This window comes from Lagenorhynchus albirostris, chromosome 1 (assembly GCF_949774975.1).
Source record: "Lagenorhynchus albirostris chromosome 1, mLagAlb1.1, whole genome shotgun sequence".
Taxonomy (NCBI): domain Eukaryota; kingdom Metazoa; phylum Chordata; class Mammalia; order Artiodactyla; family Delphinidae; genus Lagenorhynchus; species Lagenorhynchus albirostris.
The window spans coordinates 93145714-93166893 of NC_083095.1; the positions used below are offsets into that span (position 1 = coordinate 93145714).

The following is a 21180-nucleotide window of genomic DNA, read 5'->3' on the forward strand; positions in this document are numbered from 1 at the left end:
TATGCAGAAAACTATAAGACACTGATGAAAGAAATTAAATATGATACCAACAGATGGAGAGATATACCATGCTCTTGGATTGGAAGAATCAATATTGTGAAAATGACTATACTACCCAAAGCAATCTACAGATTCAATGCAATCCCTATCAAATTATCAATGGCACTTTTTATGGAACTAGAACAGAAAAAAATCTTAAAATTTGTATGGAGACACAAAACACCCCAAATAGCCAAAGCAGTCTTGAGGTAAAATAAACAGAGCTGGAGGAATCAGACTCCCTGACTTCATACTATACTACAAAGCTACAGTAATCAAGACAATATGGTACTGGCACAAATACAGAAACATAGATCAATGGAACAAGATAGAAAGCCCAGAGGTAAACCCAAGCACCTATGGTCAACTAATCTATGACAAAGGAGGCAAGGATATAAAATGGAATAAAGACAGTCTCTTCAATAAGTGGTGCTGGGAAACTGGACAGCTACACGTAAAAGAATGAAATGAGAACACTCCTTAACACCATACACAAAAATAAACTCAAAATGGATTAAAGACCTAAATGTAAGACCGGACACTATAAAACTCTTAGAGGAAAACATAGGAAGAACACTCTTTGACATAATCACAGCAAAATCTTTTTTGATCCATCTCCTAGAGTAATGGAAATAAAAAACAAAAATAAACAAATGGGACCCAATAAAACTTAAAAGCTTTTGCATAGCAAAGGAAACCATAAACAAGACGAAAAGACAACCCTCAGAATGGGAGAAAATATTTGCAAACGAATCAACGGACAAAGGATTAATCTCCAAAATATATAAACAGCTCATGCAGCTCAATATTACAAAAACAACCCAATCCAAAAATGGGCAGAGACGTAAATAGACATTTCTCCAAAGAAGACATACAGATGGCCAAGAAGCACCTGAAAAGCTGCTCAACATCACTAATTATTAGAGAAATGCAAATCAAAACTACAATGAGGTATCACCTCACACCAGTTAGAATGGGCTTCATCAGAAAATCTACAAACAACAAATGCTGGAGAGGGTGTGGAGAAAAGGGAACCCTCTTGCACTGTTGGTGGGAATGTAAACTGATACAACCACTATGGAGAACAGTATGGAGGTTCCTTAAAAAACTAAAAATAGAATTACCATATGATCCATCAATCCCACTACTGGGCATACACCCAGAGAAAACCACAATTCAAAAAGACCCATGCACCCCAATGTTCATTGCAGCACTATTTACAATAGCCAGGTCATGGAAGCAACCTAAATGCCCATTGACAGACGAATGGATAAAGAAGATGTGGTACATATATACAATGGAACATTACTCAGCCATAGAAAGGAATGAAATTGGGTCATTTGTGGAGACGTGGATGGATCTAGAGACTGTCATACAGAGTGAAGTAAGTCAGAAAGAGAAAAACAAATATCGTATATTAATGCATATATGTGGAACCTAGAAAAATGGTACAGATGAACTGGTTTGCAGGGCAGAAATTGAGACACAGATGTAGAGAACAAACGTAGGGACACCAAGCAAAGAAAGCCACAGGGGGATGGGGTGGTGGTGGTGTGATGAACTGGGCGATTGGGATTGACATGTATACACTGATGTGTATAAAATGGATGACTAATAAGAACCTGCTGTATAAAAAAAATAATAAAATTCAAAAAAAAAAAAAGAACCTGCCTGCCAATGAAGGGGACACAGGTTCGAGCACTGGTCCGGGAAGATCCCACATGCCGTGGAGCAACTAAGCCCATGAGCCACAACTACTGAGCCTGTGCTCTAGAGCCCGCGAACCACAAGTAGTGAGTCCACGTGCCACAACTACGGAAGCCCGTGTGCCTAGTGCCCGAGCTCCACCACAAGAGAAGCCACCGCAATGAGAAGCCCATGCACCGCAATGAAGAGTAACCCCTGCTCTCCGCAACTAGAGAAAGCCCGTGCGCAGCAACAAAGACCCAATGCAGCCAAAGATAATAAACAAATACATAAATTTGTTTATTTTTTTTTAAAAAAAGAACTGAGGCGAAGTACATTAAGGAATGATGGCCAATAGAAACTGCAGGAGAATACTGTTCAAGAAGGGAAAGATGATTATTGTGTGTTACTTTGCTCTGCAGTCATATTTACAAATAATTACATTGTCATAATCTTGTCAATCCTGATGATTGGTTCTAGAGCTTCTAGAGCCAACACACAGACAAAGCTAGGAAGACAAAATTATAGTCTCAGAATAGATGTAAATACCGTTAACCCAGACGATAAAGTGAAGATAATAACTGTTGGGGGTGGACAAGGGGGATGGGGATCAAAAATGATAAGTCAAGAGGGAGCAGGAAAAGCACATAATTTGGTGATGGAGAAGTGATTGCTAGAAGAAACAACTAAAAAAACTTGAAAGTCATTGCCTCTAGGCAGCAGGTTTATTTGTGAGATAAGGGCCTGTTGATTTTCATTATAAACTCTTTTGTACTATTTGATTTATATTTGTCAGGTGTATGATTGTTTTGGTTAAAAAGTTTTAAAACTTTTTAAATGCATCTATCGAGATGATATCTCACGTCTTGATGGAGACATCATACATAAACATGTGAAAAACAAAGCATATAAGATGAATCAGGTTTAGCCTCCCTAAGGTAATTCCCTGGGATATTGAGTCTCCTTCCTATTAAGGATAGGCCTATTCACTTCAGTTATCACCATTCAAGACAAATAAGCTTAAAGACCATCTCATCTTATGGTTTAGCGACACAAAAATCCAAGTAGCAAACCTGAAATGTGGTTTGCATATTACATGAATGCCTTTTAAATTTTTTGACCTACGGCTTCCCTGGTGGCGCAGTGGTTGAGAGTCCGCCTGCCGATGCAGGGGATGCAGGTTCGTGCCCCAGTCCAGGAAGATCCCACATGCCGCGAAGCGGCTGGGCCCGTAAGCCATGGCCGCTGAGCCTGCGCGTCCGGAGCTTGTGCTCCGCAACGGGAGAGGCCACAACAGTGAGAGGCCCGTGTACAGCAAAAAAAAAAAAAAAAATGTTTTGACCTTGACCCACTGTAAAAACTATACTTTTGTGTGACTCAGCACACACACACTCACATAGCTGAAACGAAACTTAAAAAAAAACCTCTTCCTGTGTGTGATATGCTCTGAAAATTTCTATTTCATTCTATTTTATTTTTTAGAATAATGGTCACTTTAAATGATTTTAACAATCCACTGCTGTATTATGACCCATAGTTTGAAAAACATGCTAATCGATCCATTTTTTCTTAGGCCAGAGAATGTGCTTGTGAGATTTGGAGCTTATGTCCCAGATCAGCTGAACCTTCCTAGTAGAACTACTTGTTGCTGATATGTAAAAAAATGTGTTATATAAAGTTAGCTTCTATCATCTTTGTTAGTAGCATGGCTCCCCTGCTTTCATTTCTCTTTTTCCTTAAAATTTTCTTTTTTTTTTATCACTGGTCCTGTGGGGCACATATTAGGAATAACTATATATATATATCAGATATGCATAAAAGTCATACACTTACATAATCTTGGTTTTTACCCATATGTCCATTTGTTTGCACTTGCCATGTAAAATACAGACTTCAGCCAACCATCTGCTGCTTATGAAACCATTAAAATCCAACCTCCCCTCAAATATTGGGATCTTGGGATATTTTCAAATTTGGTAAATTCCATGTTAAAAATGCATAACTCTAAGTATCACTATATCTACACGTTTTAGCAAAGTTTAGGGAAAACAAAATCACTGCAAAATTTATTGCACTAATAGACTTGAATGAACTAATTTAGTTTGTTTGGATTTTTTGTCTCATTAAATTAAGAACTACAAGAAGCTGTTGAAGAGGTGCTGCCAAGCCTGAAAAAAGATGGTGTGGCCATCTATTACGTGAGCAGAAGTTCTAACACCGATGGGGTCGACTCTTTCTTAGACAAAGTGGATGAAATGTCAACTGAATCCATCCCAGAGTCCTGGAGGTCGGAAGTGACCTTTTCCACTCCTGCCTTATACATTTATACTTCCGGAACCACAGGTAAAAATAAAGAGAGGATTCTCCAAGAAATGGACCTATCCTGAAAGTGTTAAATGTTAGGTTAGATTTTCAAATGCTCTCTTTCTTCGGCAAAACTAATCAGATAACTAATACTTCAGGGGATTTAGCTCTTTGCCTGTGGGAACTGATCTTGTTTCATAGCATATGAAACCATTTGGGTTTCTCTAAGCTATGCACACCTCCCCCTACTTGGTGTATAGAACAGATAAAGAGGTTAACCAAGAACTACAAAAATAGTTTTGATGATGGATAAGATTTGGCACTGAATAGGTTGTTGGAATTTTTTTAATGATTGCTACATTTTGATTATATTATATCCAGAGTCCATATATAATGTATAACCAATTATAAATGGACCACCAAAGAAGACTGCAGAACAATAATGGGGTTATATTTATACAAATATTTGGACCACTATCTTTCCAAGCAAGACTGACTTGGAGCTGTTGGTGCTGTGGGTGTAGGATGGCTCTTAGCTGAGGGCCTAAAATAATGTATTTCATCAAATCTAGGATGCTTTACACCTTCAGTGTAAGCTGCACCACTATTTTGTAAGCCACTAAGAGAAAACACTGCCAATTATCGGTGTTGCTGGAACCCTGCTACATGGAACAGGCAATATTAAAGGTAGGATGTACTAGGTGCTCTTTTAGGAGCTTTACGGCATTTGTTCATACAATTCTCCCACCACTCCCACCCACAATTGCAGGTGGGTACTACTCTTATTCCTATTTTACAGATTCAGAAACTGATGCTTAGAGAGGTTAAGAACTTTCCAAGATCAGAAGTAGAAGTGTCAGGATTCACCTTGGTAGGCTGACAGCTCATGCAACTGACCACTCTGCCAGAACACCTCCTAGTCCATCCATTTAATAGCTATTTGGTGTCTGCCTATTCTAGGCCAGGGGAAATGTTACCAAAACGTAATCAAATGAAGCCTGAGTGATATATTTAAGAGGAGGGCAGGAAGCTAGCCCCAGCATGCTAATTATTAATATTGGGAAGTTGACTATGTGAATCATTTACCTCTTTTGGTTAAAATTTTAACTTAAGCAGGTAATACAAACATGCATTCTCCTTGTAAAATTCTGTTAAGACCGTACAGAAAACCTGAACGGACTTTTTGGCCAACCAATAGATAAGGGTTCCTTTGAGCCTCATGAGGAGGGGTGGCTGGGGATGACCTATTAAAGCTGATTCCCAGAGCATAATGTCTGTCACTGTTTTGTCAAAAGTTATACATCGCCATGCCAACAGAATGGTAGGATGACACAGTTAACCAAATGCTTCCACTACATCCAGACACTACGTTAATATATGGAAATTTTACCTTCATTTTTAATAGAATGGTAAAACTAAACTGAAAACTTTGGTTTGGGAAATAATTGAGATAAAACAAGCCCTTTTAGTTAGTGACTGGGTGTTCTAGTCTTAATACTACGTAGGTAAGTATATAGTATTAAGACATTTCTTCACAATTGCAGGTTTTGACATCAAATATAAAACCCATTTTAGGGGAAAACGAGAATAAGCCGTCTTTAATCCTATAATTCAGAATTTAGATTTAATTGGAATATAATTGGGTTGATGTTTATGTTACTTTTCTTCTTCTCTCTGAATAAAATATTTGTTTACTTACTCTTCCAAACATTAATTAAAAGAATTCATGTAAGCAATCAGAGAACAAAATGTTTTCCTTGTTCCTCAAAGGCAGTCAGTAGCACAAAATTATATAATAGTTACCAGATATTCTTATTTCTTCATTAAAAATTTTACATAGGAAAGTTTCTGAAAGTACTTCAAACCAGCAAAGGATGTGCATTTCTTTTTGTTCTTTTTTTAAAATATAATTCAGAGCTTTTACTATCTGGACAATTTTTTTCCAAGGTGAATACAATTGATTTATTGATGCTTTCTTCTGTTTCAACAAAGACCATGAATTGTGAATTGTGTTTATGATGATGGTAGTTTGCCAGCCATACTGCTTTGCCTTATAACAAATTACTTTTATTCAGGCAATATCCAGCTAAGGTACCATCAAATATTGAAGCATCTGAATCTACAGAGAATTGCCTTCCTCTTCCCAAAGCCAGTTTACCCACTCAGGTCTTAAACTCTAGCCCCAGCCCCTTGGTAATGACTTCATGCCTTTCCCAACTGAACTGACTCCCATGGGAAACAATATAAGCATACTCTTTTAATTGAGTCTTACAAAAAACTTATATAAATTATAGTTAAGAAAATGCAAATGTACTTAGTGTAATAAAACTACACTGAGATACCATTTTTCACCTTTTAGATTGGCAAAAATCCCAACATTTGAAAGGATACTTTGGAAGGGCTATGAGGAAACAGGTGCACTCAGGTATTACTGATGGGAGAGTAAATGGGGACAGCCCTTATAACAGGCAATGTGGCAGTGTCTATCAAAATTACAAAGACATATCTTTTGACCTAGCAGTCTCACACCAGCAAAGTTATCCTACAGATGGAGCATCATTCATAGTGCACAGTGCCATGTGGACCAGGTTATTCACTGCAGCGTCATTTGAAATCGCAAAATAATATGAATAAGTTATAACACACACACAAAGGACTTGATGCAGCTGAGAGTGAGAGTAAATGAATGAAAAAATAGGGGAAAGTTCTACATACAAATATGGACAGAACTCCAGAATACATTAAGTGGAGCAGGGACAAGTGCAGAAAAGTGTGCTTTTTTTAAAATGGGGGAAAGGGCAAGAACATATGAGTAAATGAGCTTATATTTGTATAAAGAAACTCTAGAACAGTACATAAGAAATTCATAAAAGTGGTTATGAAGGAAGGAGATAGGATGGATAGGCTATTTACTCTTTCTGAATCTCAGCTTTCTCATCTGCAAATTAGAGAATATAATTCTACTTATTAATTATGAGAATTAAATGAAATTTTGAAAATACAGTTGACACTTGAACAATGTGCAGGTTAGGGGTACTGACCCTCCACACAGTTGAAGATATGCATATACCTTATAGAAGGCCCTCCATATAGGTTCCTAGGTATCTGCAATTTTTCGTTCATGGATTCAATCAACCATGGATATATTTACTATTGAAAAAATCCTCATATAAGTGGCCCCGAGCCATTCAAACCCCTGTTGTTCAAGGATCAACTATACCTTGCAAGGTGGTAGACCAGAGCAGAAATTCAATAGACATTCTTTCCTTTTTTCTCAACTTACTACTGTAATAACCATCTAACTCAGAGATCAGCAAACTATGGCCTGTGGGCCACAAACAGCCCCGCCACCTGTTTTGTAAATAAAGTTTTATGGCAACAGAGCCAAGTTTGTTCCTTTTTGTGTGTGGCTGCTTTCAGCTATAATAGCAGAGTTGAGTAGTTGCAATAGAGACTATGACCCTGCAAAGCCTAAAACATTTACCATCTGGTTCTTTACAGAAAAAAATTGCCAACTTCTGGTGTAACTGAATGCAATCCTCTAATCACCAGCTGATGAATCTTCCTAAGCCACATCTCTCTCCCAGACCACATGTCTGTGAATGACCACTCTTGGTTCACTCATGGCTTCTCTTGTGTTTACAAAGGTCTCCCGAAAGCTGCAATGATCAATCATCTTCGCACTTGGTATGGAGCCAACCTTGCTGCTACCAGCGGGATAACGGAGAATGACGTAGTCTATACCACCCTACCCTTGTACCACAGTGCTGCGCTTTTGGTTGGCTTACATGGATGTATCCTGACTGGTAAGCTTTTTCTCTCAACAAGGTGTTGGAGCCCAGTACACATTCAATGTGCTCATAAGGAAAAGTAATACAAAATCTGCTACTTTCCTGTGTGCCCAGAACGGTGTTTAATTCCATGTTGATAACTAGCTTGTTTGGCTCACAATAGCAAGCATCCAAAAGAATTTATAGGGAATTCCCTGGTTGTCCACTGGTTAGGACTCCATGCTTTCAATGCCAAGGGCCTGGGTTCAATCCCTGGTTGGGGAACTAAGATCCCATGTGGCAAAATAAATAAATAAATAAAAAGAATTTATATTTTCTCATGCCTGCTTGTCTAGTAATATAATGCTATAATTGTTCAGTATATCAAAGAGGAAACTTCTTTAAAATATTTTAAGTCTTTATCCAGGTTAAGGTACTTGATCCTTTGATTCCATAAATAATTCTCCTATGTCATTTCTGTCTTCAGAAATCTGCATATTAATCTCCATTAGCATCTGATTTAAACTTCTCATTCAGTTGTCCCATTCTACTTTATTCTTCCCTACTTCTGCAGGTCCTCAGCTCTGGTCAGAATACGTAGCTTTCCATCTCTTCTCTCTACTTCTGAAACTTTACCATTTAAATTAGAATTGCCATCCTTTCTCCTGTCAGTAGGATTTCTGCCCTTTGTGTATATAAAGTCTCAGTCCAATATCCACCTCTTCTAGGAAACCACGTCTAAGTTTCTAACTAAGCTAAAAACCTTAATTTTTTCTGCCATGTGACATTTTATTTTAAATAATTATTTATTGTATATAGTAGCATATATGCATATGCATATACAAATACACATATGATTCTCCAAGCCTCTGCTCCTTTCCCTCATCAACTTATTGATCAGCTATAAAACACTTAGCCCAGCATCAGTACTAGTCTCCAAATCAGCAAGGAATGCCTGGGTCTGATCATATTGTTGGGCCCTTCAAGAACAGGGTGACTCTGAAGCTCTCGTAGGTACAAATCAATCACTCACACATTTGCTTAAGCACAACTGATATATGCTAAAAAAGAAAATATAGTATTTTTAAAAATTTCTCCTAAAATATTGGACTTTTGTATATTTAGGAGTAGAAATAAACTAATAACGTGAAAAATATTTGTGACATTTTTAAATTTCACTTTACTACATTTCATACCTATCGTTAGATTGGATATGATAGATATATTGTTTTTACCCATTGTATTAGTTTCCTATTGCTACTGTAATAAATTACCACAAACCTAGTGGTTTAGAACAACACAGGTTTATTCTCTTACTGTTTTGAAAGTCAGAAGTCCTAAAATCAAGATGTCAACAAGGTTGCATTTCTTCTGGAAGCTCTAGGGAAGAATCCATTTTCTTGCCTTTCCCAGTGTCTGGAGGCTGCCTGCATTCTTTGGCTTGTAGCCCCTTCTTTCGTCTTCAAGCATTTCACTCCAATCTTTTGTTTCTGTCATCCTTTCTCCTTCTGCCCTTGATCTTCTTGACTTCCCTTTATAAGCACCCTTGTGATTACATTGGGCTCTCCCAGACAATCCAAAACAATCTTCCCATTTCAAGATCCTTAATTTAATCACATCCACATAGTCCCTTTTGTCATGTAAGGTAGCAGAGTCACAGGTTCTAGGGATTAGGATGTGGATGTCTTTGGGAACCATTATTCTGTCTACATCACCCATCAAAGAAGAATATTGCCTGCTTGCTGAAGACTCTGGCTCTCCATCGCTTATAAGACTGTCAGGCTCCTCCACCTGGCACTTACAAACTCTCCAGGATTGCACCCCTAGCTGCTTCCCCAGGTTCATCTCCCTTGACCCACCCAGCCTTCACCACTCTAGTCACAGGCCAGCAGAGTCTTGGCCATCCCCCAACCTTCTGGACTGTCCTGTCTTTATGTTCATGCTTTTTCCTCCTCCAGGAATTCTCTCATCTTTCTCAATATTCACTTCTCAAGACCTAATTCAAATCCTATGCCTTTCTCAGCACTTGCCCCCAAGCAGAATTAGTCTACACACACACACACACACACACACACACACACACACACACACACACACACACACACACACACACGCACCCTTAGGGCCTCACTAAGGGTGTGTTTATTGCACACTGACTCTTAGAAAAACTTGTGTCTTCTCCCCCATTAGATTGGAAGCTCCTATAGGACAAAACTGTGTCTTATTTATTTTTTTTGCATTGAATATAATTGGTAACTAATACTTGTTTGTGAATATAATTCATATATAAATTTTTTAAAATTTATAAATTTCAAAAGTGACAAATATAATTAGGGACTTTTTTGGTAGCATTTCTTTATTAGTACTTTCTATGCCTTCTCTGTAGGTGCTACTGTTGTTTTGCGGTCCAAATTTTCAGCCAGTCAGTTTTGGGATGACTGCAGAAAATATAACGTCACTGTCATTCAGTATATCGGTGAACTGCTTCGGTATTTATGCAACTCTCCCCAGGTAACACTCCCCATGTTTCATTATCTTTTCGAAATGCATAAGATGGGAATTCAAGTCACTTTGGGTCATGCTAGGTTTCAGCTGCTTCTCGTATATCGGTTTTCAGTTTACACAACAGTTACTTTTCATGATAAAGAGCCTGGCACCACACCTACCACAGGGGATTTACCAGATGGCAGCTGCTGTAATAACATTATTATTCCCTACCTTTGTACCTGTTTTCACATCTGACCCTCTACCTAGCATATCCTCTGCTTCTTTCTCTACCTGTTTAAACCCTATTCACGGTCAAAGCCCAGTTCAAATGATACCTCATATGTTAAACTTATTTGGATCACCCCAACAAAAGTCATTGCTCCCTTCCCCTACCTCATTTGTTTTCTCCTCCTTTGTGGCCCTTGTCAGATTGCAGGTGTTTGTCTTCACGCCTCCCTTCCTCCCTAGGCTGTAAAATCTTCTATGGCAGGGACCACATCTTATCTCCCTGCCCTCTCTTATACCACAGGCATGCAGGAAACTTTTACTTAATGTTACTTAATGAATAAACCCCCACATGGCTTTGAAACCATCTGACAAAATCTGTTACCAAGCTTAGAACAGATGCCCCAAAGGTAAGTAACTCCAAGGGCTTTGGGTCTGCCCTATTTGCAGATATCCAGATATCTTGAAGGGGTTGTTTGAAAGAGTTCCTTCTGCCCAGTCCCTCAGCTCTCATCAGAGAAGGCAGCCTGCCTGGGGACCAGATGAAGGTTTCTCAACAGTGGCACTGCTAATATTTGTGGCCAATTTATTTTTTGCTGTATGGACTTATCCCATGCACTATAGGATGTATAGCAGCATCTTTGGCCTTTACCCAGGACATGCCAGTGGTACCCTCCCCATCCCCCCAGGTCATGATAATCAAAATGTCTTCAGACATTGCCAGATGTCCCCTGGCAGGCAAAATCAACCCCAGATGAGAACCACTAGACTATATAATGCAGTAAACTCACAAGATTCTACTTTCTTTAATCCTTTCACTCATCATAAGAAAACAAACTCAAAGGATCACTAAGTTGATCAATTGCTATTTATAAGAAACTGTTATGTTCAATGTATATAAAACCTACCTCAGAGATATTGCAGATTCAGTTCCAGACCACCACAGTAAAGCAAATATCACAATAAATCAAGTCACGTGAATTTTTTGGTTTCCCAGTGCACATAAAGTTATGTTTATACTATACCGTAGTTTGTTAAGTGTGCAATAGCATTATATCTTTAAAATGCAGTGTACATACCTTAATTTTAAAATACTTTATTACTAAAAATGTTAACGATCATCTGACAATGCCAGTTTGCCAAAAACTTTCAATTTGTAAAAAAAAAAATGCAGTATCTGCAAAGTACAATAAAGTGAGGTATGCCTGTAACAGAAGCAGTGTAACATAAAGAATTATAAGATGCTCTTGCCTTAGTTCTTTCTCTCCTCACTTCATTCAGTCTCTGCCCACATGTCACCTCATAAAAGAGACCCCTCCTACAAATTCTCAAACATACCACCCTACCCCTTACCATGCATCTCGTGGGTTACTGCTTTTCGTGGCACTGTCACTTCTGACACAGTGCATGTTTATGTGACTGTTATCTTTCTCCTCCAGTTAAATGAAAGCTCCATGCACCAGGAGCTTTGCTGATTGCCAGATCCCCAGCACCGAGATCTGTATCTGGCACATCCTATGTGTCAACAAATTTTGCTGAATGAACCTCTAAATGCTTGCCCCTGAAAGATGTATAACTGACTTGAGGGAAGTAATGTGTTCCCCCAAGATGTTTGGGCTTAGCACATATTATTCTGATTCAGGGGGTGCATTCAACAGATTTATGAGGGTCATAATTAGCTGTAAGCTGGGTGAGGAACTTTTCCATAGCACTGGGTGAATCTTGAGGACATTATGTTAAGTGAAATAGCCAATCACAAAAAGACGAACAGTGTATGATTCCACTTATATGAGGTACTTAGAGTATTCAAAATCATAGAGACAGAAAGTAGAATAGTGGCTGCTTAGGGCTGCAGGGAAGGGGGGAATAGGGAGGTTAATGGGTATGGAGTTTCCATTTTACAAGATGAAAGGAGTTATGGATATGGATGATTGTGATGGTTGCATAACATTATGAATGTATTTAATACCACTGAACTGTACAGATAAAATAGTTGAGAGTAAATTTTACATTGTATGTATTTTACCACAATTAAAAAAAAAATCACAACAGGAGACCCAGGTTCTATGAATTTAAAGGGAGCTTAAAGAAAGACTGTATCAAAAGGACTTCTCAGAAGTTGATACAGACAATCCTGCAGTCTGCGGAATGGAAACCACGATCACAGAAAGTTAAACAAAATGAAAAGGCAGAGGATTATGTCCCAGATGAATGAACAAGATAAAACCCCAGAAAAACAACTAAGTGAAGTGGAGATAGGCAACCTTCCAGAAAAAGAATTCAGAATAATGATAGTGAAGATGATCCAGGATCTCAGAAGAAGAATGGAGGCAAGGATCAAGAAGATGCAAGAAACATGTAACAAAGACCTAGATGAACTAAAGAACAACCAAACAGAGAAGAACAATAACTGAAATGAAAAATACACTAGAAGGAATCAATAGCAAGAATAACTGAGGCAGAAGAACAGATAAGTGACCTGGAAGACAGAATGGTGGAAATCACTGCTGTGGAACAGAATAAAGAGAAAAAAGAAAAGAAATGAAGACAGTCTAAGAGACCTCTGGGATATTAAATGCACCAACATTTGCATTATAGGGGTCCCAGAAGGAGAAGAGATAGAGAAAGGACCTGAGAAAATATTTGAAGAGATAACTGCTGAAAACTTCCCTAACATGGGATACAAAACAGTCACCCAAGTCCAGGTGGTACAGAGAGTCCCAGGCAGGATAAACCCAAGGAGGAACATGCCGAGACACATAGTAATCAAACTGACAAAAATTACAGACAAAGAAAAAATATTAAAAGCAACAAGGAGAAAATGACAACATACAAGGGAACTCCCATAAGGTTAACAGCTGATTTCTCAGCAGAAACACTGCAGACCAGAAGGGAGTGGCATGATATATTTAAAGTGATGAAAGGGAAGAACCTACAACCAAGAACAGTCTACCCAGCCAGGTTCTCATTCACACTTGATGGAGAAATCAAAAGCTTTACAAACAAACCAAAGCTAAAGAATTCAGCACCACCAGATGAGCTTTGCAACAAATGCTAAAGGAACTCCTCTAGGCAAGAAAGAGACCAGCAACTTAAAACAACCTTGTACATATATAGACTGCTATATCAAAACCTCATGGGAACAGCAAACCCAAAAACTACAGTAGATACAAACACAACACTAAAGATGGTCATCAAACCATAAGAGAAGAGAACTAAAGAGGAAGGGAAGAAAAAAGACCTACAAAAACAAACCCAAAACAATTAAGAAAATGGCAATAGGAACATACATATCAATAATTACCTTAAATGTAAATGGATGAAATGCTCCAACCAAAAGACACAGACTAGCTGAATGGATACAAAAACAAGACCTGTATATTTGCTGTCTACAAAAGACCCACTTCAGACCTAGAGACATATACAGACTGAAAGTGAAGGGATGGAAGAAGGTATTCCATGCAAATGGAAATCACAAGAAAGAGGGAGTAGCAATACTCATATCAGACAAAATAGACTTTAAGAAAAGATTGTTATAAGAGACAAAGAAGGTCACTACATAATGATCAAGAGATCAATCCAAGAAGAAGTTATAACAAGTCTAAATATATATGGACCCAACATAGGAGCACCTCAATATATAAGGCAAATACTAACAGCCATAAAGGGAGAAATTAACACAGTAGTTGTGGGGAACTTTAACACCCCACTTTCATCAATGGACAGATCACCCAGACAGAAAATCAATAACAAAACACAGGCCTTAAATGACACATTGGACCAGATGGACTTAATTGAAATTTATAGAGTTCCATCCCAAAGCAGCAGAATACATATTCTTCTCAAGTGCACACGGATCATTCTCCAGGACCTGACCATGTGCTGGGCCACCAAGTGAGCCTTGGTAAATTTAAGAAAATTTAAATCATATCAAGCATGTTTTCCAGCCACAATGCTATAGATTAGAAATAAACTACAAGGAAAAAAACTGTAAAAAACACAAATACTTAATTGTGTTTGGAGGCTAAACAATATGCTACTAAACAATCAATGGATCACTGAAGAAATCAAAGAAGAAATCAAAAAATACCTAGAGACAAATTAAAATGAAAGCACAACGATTCAAAACCTATGCGATGCAGCAAAAGCGGTTCTAAGAGGGAAGTTTATAGCAATACAATCTTACCTCAGGAAACAAGAAACATCTCAAATAAACAACCTAACTTTACAGCTAAAGAAACTAGAGAAAGAAGAACAAACAAAACTTAAAGTTAGTAGAAGGAAAGAAATCAAAGATCAGAGCAGAAATAACAGAAATAGAGATAAAGAAAGAAAATGATAGCAAAGATCAATGAAACTAAAAGCTGGTTCTTTGAAAAGATAAACAAAATTGATAAACTTTTAGCCAGACTCATCAAGAAAAAAAGGGAGAGGATTCAAATCAATAAAATTGGAAATGAAAAAGGAGAAGTTACAACTGACACCACAGAAATACAAAGGATCATAAGAGACTACTACAAGCAACTGTATGCCAATAAAATGGACAACCTGGCAGAAATGGACAAATTCTTAGAAAGGTACAATCTCCCAAGACTGAACCAGGAAGAAATAGAAAATATGAAACAGACCAATCACAAGTACTGAAATTGAAACTGATTTTAAAACTCCCAACAAACAAAAGTCCAGGACCTGATGGCTTCACAGGCAAGTTCTATCAAACATTTAAAGAAGAGCTAACATTTATGCATCTGAAACTGTTCCAAAAAATTGCAGAGGAAGGAAAACTCCCAAACTCATTCTGAGGCCACCATCACCCTGATATGAAAACCAGACAAAGATACCACAAAAAAAGAAAATTATGGGCCAAAGTCACTGATGAACATAGGCACAAAAATCCTCAACAAAATACTAGCAATCCAAATCCAAGAATACATTAAAAGGATCATACACCACGATCAAGTGGAATTTATCCCAGGGATACAAAGAAATGAATCAGTGTGATACATCACATCAACAAATTGAAGAATAAAAACCATATGATCATCTCAATAGATGCAGAAAAATCTCTTGACAAAATTGACCACCCTTTTATGATAAAGACTCTCCAGAAAGTGGGCATACAGGAAACCTACCTCAACATAATAAAAGCCATATACAACAAACCTACAGCTAACATCATACTCAACGGTGAAAAGCTGAAAGCATTGCCTCTAAGATCAGGTACAAAACAAGGATGTCCACTCTCACCACTTTTATTCAACATAATGTTGGAAGTCCTAGCTCTAGCAATCAGAGAAGAAAAAGAAATAAAAGGAATCCAAATTGGAAAAGAAGTTAAACTGTCACTGTTTGCAGATGACATGATTCTATACATAGAAAATCCCAAAGATGCTACCAGAAAACTACTAGAGTTCATCAATGAATTTGGTAAAGTTGCTGGTTACAAAATTAATGCACAGAAATCTGTTGCATTTCTATACACTAACAACAAAAGATCAGAAAGAGAAATTCAAGAAACAATCCTATTTACCATCACATCGAAAAGAATAAAATACCTAGGAAAAAACCTACCTAAGGAGACAAAAGACCTGTACTCTGAAAACTATAGTAAGACACTGATGAAAGAAATCGAAGACGACACAAACAGATGGAAGGATATACCATGTTCTTGGATTGGAAGAATCAATATTGTCAAAATGACTTTACTATTGAAGGCAATCTACAGATTCTATGTAATCTCTATCAAATTACCAATGGCATCTTTCACAGAACTGGAACAAAAAATCTTAAAATTTGGTGTTTGGAAGGGGAAATAAGATAGACCAGAACCTGAAACAGCTAAATAGACTCAGCTCACCTCCCTTGTGTTGTCTACCTTCCCTCCAAAATTAGGTAACCTCTGTGGTCCTTTCCCAGCCTAAAATGTCTGTCTCTGCACCACCTCCATTCAGATAGAAAACAGAATGGAGGGGGGACTTCCCTGGTGGTCCAGTGGTTAAGACTTCATCTTCCAATGCAGGGGATGTGGGTTTGATCCCTGGTTGGGGAACTAAGATCCCACATGCCTCGTGGCCAAAAAACCAAAACATAAAACAGAAGCAATGTTTTAACAAATTCAATGAAGACTTTAAAAATGGTCCACATCAAAAAAATCTTTAAAAAAAAGAAAACAGAATGGAGGGGTGTGTAGCAGCACAGAGTAGAGAGTGGCCAGTTTGTCCAGGACAGGGGTAGACCAGGGGAAAGAGGGACAGAGAGCAGAATCAGGGTAGGTTTGCCAGAGAGGTGAGTTTTGAAGGGTGCAGAAAAGTTTTCCAGCCATGCAGGGAAAGAAGGGCTAATGATTAGCTGGAACAGCATGGCAGAGCAGTGGAATAAAGCACCTGCCATATTGGGAACTGCAAGCAGCATGGCAGGAGGTGAGACTGATTGGCTGGGCCAGGTAACAAGAGTTTTACTGTTCTGAGACTCAAGTGTGAACGTGATAATGCACCACGAAACAGCCTGAGAGTGATGTGGGAGGTGGTTTTTAAACACAATCCCTTTGGGTACAGTGGGAAGATACACTAGACACAGAAAGCCCTCTTCTGTAAAACGAAGAGGTTGAATTTCACCCTTTTACTCCTGTCAATGGGTGCTTTCTTTTCTCCTCAGGGAGTCAAGCAGAAGTATAGCATATTAGTTGTTAAGGACATGGACTGAGGAATTTTTCTAAGGTGGTGAACAGCTTCTGACCTTTCACCCCTTGGAAGTCTTCCCCAAAACGAGGAGGACAAGAAAAAGCCACACAAGCTCTATCATCCTAGAAACTAAGAGACATTGCAACCAGGAACTACATAGTACAGAGATCTGAAAGATGAAGGTCATTGCCATAGCAGGGCTGAGAGGGGTGAAACTTGAGAGGCGTGAAACTTGAGAGGCAATTACCAACAAGAAGGAAGCTGACTGACTTCCTAAAGCCTGAGAAATTGGAGGTACCAAATACAACTGAAGTTTGGATGAGGTACCAGGCTTGAAAACAGGAGAATTTTTGAAAGTCTGTGTATGAAACAGCTATACCTACTGCTCCCATATCCCACTTCTGTAGGAGACAGGAGGCTTATTCTCTGGAGAAGAGCTAGAGAGGCTTTGAACTCAAGGATCCCAAGAGCAGAGGAGGGCAGCAGTGAGGCACTGAGAGCAGAGATTGAGTACCTGTCTACTTACTGACCAGGGAGACCCCAGCTCCCTTCCCCTCCCCAGCTTCCAGAACTCCAGTAGTCAGTTTATGCTTGCAGGCAAGAGACCAGAGGAGGGTTATGCTTAGGAAGAACTAAACATTCTCAGAAAAGAAACTGGACATTGGCTCACTGCCCCATTACCAGACAGTGCAGCCAACCTGGCAACAGCCCCTACCTACCACACAAAATGGCTCAAACATCTTTTTGTTGCTTTACTTCTAAATATGAACAGATACCAAAGGAAAGCCTCTAACAGGAAAGATCATTTTCTAAAAAGAAGAAAAAGCAGCATCAATTCAAAGAGCAGGAGAAGACTTCCAGAAATCAATAATAATATTCTTAGAAATATTAGAGATTTTATACCTATTAAACAAAAATAGTATGCTATCAAAAAACAAAACAGAGTAAGACCTCCTGAAAGATAAAAATACGATTTAAAAATTACTTAATCCATAGAAAGTTTGGAAGATAAAGTTGAGAAATCTTACAGAAAATTGGAGGAAAGACAAAGTGATGGACATGAGGAGAGACAAAATAAAAAAATTAGAGGATCAATCCAAAAGATCCAATATCTGATTAATAGGAAATAGGGAAAAGGATAGTGAAAATGGAGAGGAAATTATTAAAGAAATAATACAATAAAACTTCCCAAAACTGAAAGACAGATTGAAAGGGCTAATTGAGTACCTAATAAAATGAGTGGAATTTTTTTTTAATTCTTAAAATATACTATGATGATATTTAAGACTATCAAAAAAAGAGAGAGAGGGACTTCCCTGGTGGCACAGTGGTTAAGAATCCACCTGCCAATGCAGGGGACACGGGTTCAATCCCAGGTCCCGGAAGATCCCACATGCCGCGGAGCAACCAAGCCCGTGCACCACAACTACTGAGCCTGTGCTCTAGAGCCCACGAGCCACAACTACTGAGTCCACGGGCCACAACTACTGAAGCCCATGTGCCTAGAGCCCGTGCTCCACAACAGAAGAAGCCACCACACTGAGAAGCCCACGCACCGCAATAAAGAGTAGCCCCCACTTGCCACAACTAGAAAAAGCCCGCATGCAGCAACAAAGACCCAACGCAGCCAAAAATAAAATTATTTAATTGATTAATTATTTTAAAATGATTGCCTATTTAAAAAAAAGAGAAACAGAGAAGATTCTATAAGAATAACAGTTGACTTGCCAACAGAAACACTCAAGCTGGTAGCTACAGGGAGCAGTGCCTTCAAAATTCTAAGTAAACACTATTACCTATCCAGAATTTCATATCCAACCAAATTATCAATCAAGTATAAAATAAGAATATTTTCAGACATTCAAAGTCTCAAAAAAATTTTACCTCCTGTATACCCGCCTTTAGGAAGTTCCTATAGAAAGTATTCCACCCAAATAGGAGAGTAAAAAAAGAAAAAGGAAGATACAAGATCCAGGAAATAGAGGCAAAGGGTATCCCCAGGCCTGGAAAACAACTCATCCAGATTGGAGCAAAAGGATAAAAGGAAGAAAAATGGAATAAAGGAAATTATATCATCTGATAGAAGGAGGAACATTGTATTTAGATGCTTTTGGAGGGTAAGGAAAGAACTACAAACAGAAACTAAGAAAATGAAGCAAAGGGACAGGGAGGAAATTAATCCCAGGAAAAACAAACATTTGTTCAAGAATTTGTTCATAGTATATTATACTTAGTTCATCAGTGGTGGATTAGGGGCAAAGTAATGTGAGCACTGAATATTGATTTAACCAAAAATTGTGATATCGAAAAATTGGGAGAGAGCTTAATCCCCATCCAGCACAATAGGAAATCATTAAGTAATGTCTAAAGTGATTAATCAAAAGATAGTGGTAAAAGCATTTAATTTAGAAATATGCAGGTGAGAAGAAACAGCTACAGGGGTTAAACATGTCTGCCTCTGGGTGGTAGGCTGAAGGCAAAGGATGAGGACAGATAAGTGGAATAACATTTCTTCATGTAAGTCTTTCAGTACTATTTGGTTCTTAAACTCTGTGTGTGTGTCACTTTTTTTTTGACTAAGGAAAGGAGTGCTCTCCAAAGTCACGTAGATTTGGATTTGAATTTGGGGACAACTGTGTTTCTACCTGTGTGATCTTGGGCAAATTATTTTAAACTTCTCAAAGCTCCGTTTCCTCAATTGTAATATGAGGCAAATACTTGATTACCTCTCACATTTCAGTAGGGCTTCTTAGAACCTTAAGATAATGCAGGGCAAGTGCCTGGTGCATAGCAAAGCCCTCAGTAAAATTCTTCTGCTTCCTCTGATTACCTGGTGCCCCGCACCCTCTCTAGACACCCTGATCTCTCACCCTTCATCAGTCATTCAATCCATGGTGGAGTAAAATCCCCCAGGTGTGTCTGCATGTTGCACCTCACCTCTAATGTAGAATAGAATGTTCGATCTTTGTTAAAGAAAAATGAGGTGACCCTTGACCTTTGGGAAGTGGCTTTGGTGGTGAGGAAATACTGTTTCTTCTTTTGGAGAAACACCAGTACTCTCAGGCCCTGGTGAGCAAAAGCTTAGATGAGAACCAGACATCTCTGAAGCCTCCAGGGCCTCTTGGTTTGTGTCCACAAACATTTCCAGCCTACAGCCTTAATCCCTTCTGCTGGTGTAATAAGATCCCTCAGTTTATGATGAAAACTAAGCTGATGGGATTGTGACTGTGAGCCCAGCTACCTGGCACCCGCAGGTGACAGCTGCACCTCTGAGGCTGGCCCGCTTCCCACCTCTCCAGAGCACTGCTGCCTCCTGCACCGTAAACCCTGCCCTGGTGCTGATGTCCCGGCCATTAACTGTTTGAACAAGGAAGTTGAGGGTTTCCTGGTGGAGGTTATTTCTTCTTTTACTGCAAGAATTGCACTATATGCAAAGCACAGGTCCAGGCACGGTGGATGATAGAGAGATTAGGCCTCAAAGGAGCTTACAGTCTAATGGGAGAGATAAATGTTCACCACCCATTAGACAAGGAAATGAACTAAGAGGGTGATTGTGGGCTGCACATAGAAGAAGTAAGGTCTCCGGTCTACACACTGGAATGCTACTTTGGGGCTTCTCACGCAGGCCCGGGACCAAGTCAACCCCAGGTCAGGTGATTATTTTCAAGCAAAAGTAAGTATTCCACAAATATTTGTGATGGTTTATTCTCAGAGTGGCAGTGAGGGACAGCAGCGTGGGGGGCAAGGGTAGCCTCTGGAAAGCTGACAATCCTTGCTGAGGAGAGTAGTACCTTATGGACAGGATGACCCTATAAACCACTATCCAGGGGACTTCCCTGGTGGTGCAGTGGTTGAGAGTCCGCCTGCCAATGCAGGGGACACGGGTTCGTGCCCCAGTCCAGGAAGATCCCACATGCCACGAAGCGGCTGGGCCCGTGAGCCATGGCCGCTGAGCCTGCGCGTCCGGAGCCTGTGCTCCGCAATGGGAG

General features: G+C 39.1%; 1 protein-coding gene across 2 annotated transcripts in view; it reads left to right on the top strand.

Moving 5' to 3' along the window:
• The window catches only part of SLC27A2 (solute carrier family 27 member 2), a 54441-nt gene that overhangs the window by 13213 nt on the left and 20048 nt on the right, over positions 1-21180 (top strand). The window contains exons 2-4 of one of the 2 annotated variants that reach the window (XM_060169084.1): positions 3859-4068; positions 7677-7835; positions 10186-10310. In XM_060169084.1, coding sequence (XP_060025067.1) covers positions 3859-4068; positions 7677-7835; positions 10186-10310 — 494 coding nt within the window. The remainder of the gene's footprint in view (positions 1-3858; positions 4069-7676; positions 7836-10185; positions 10311-21180) is intronic. The other variant, XM_060169091.1, reaches the window with a different exon arrangement.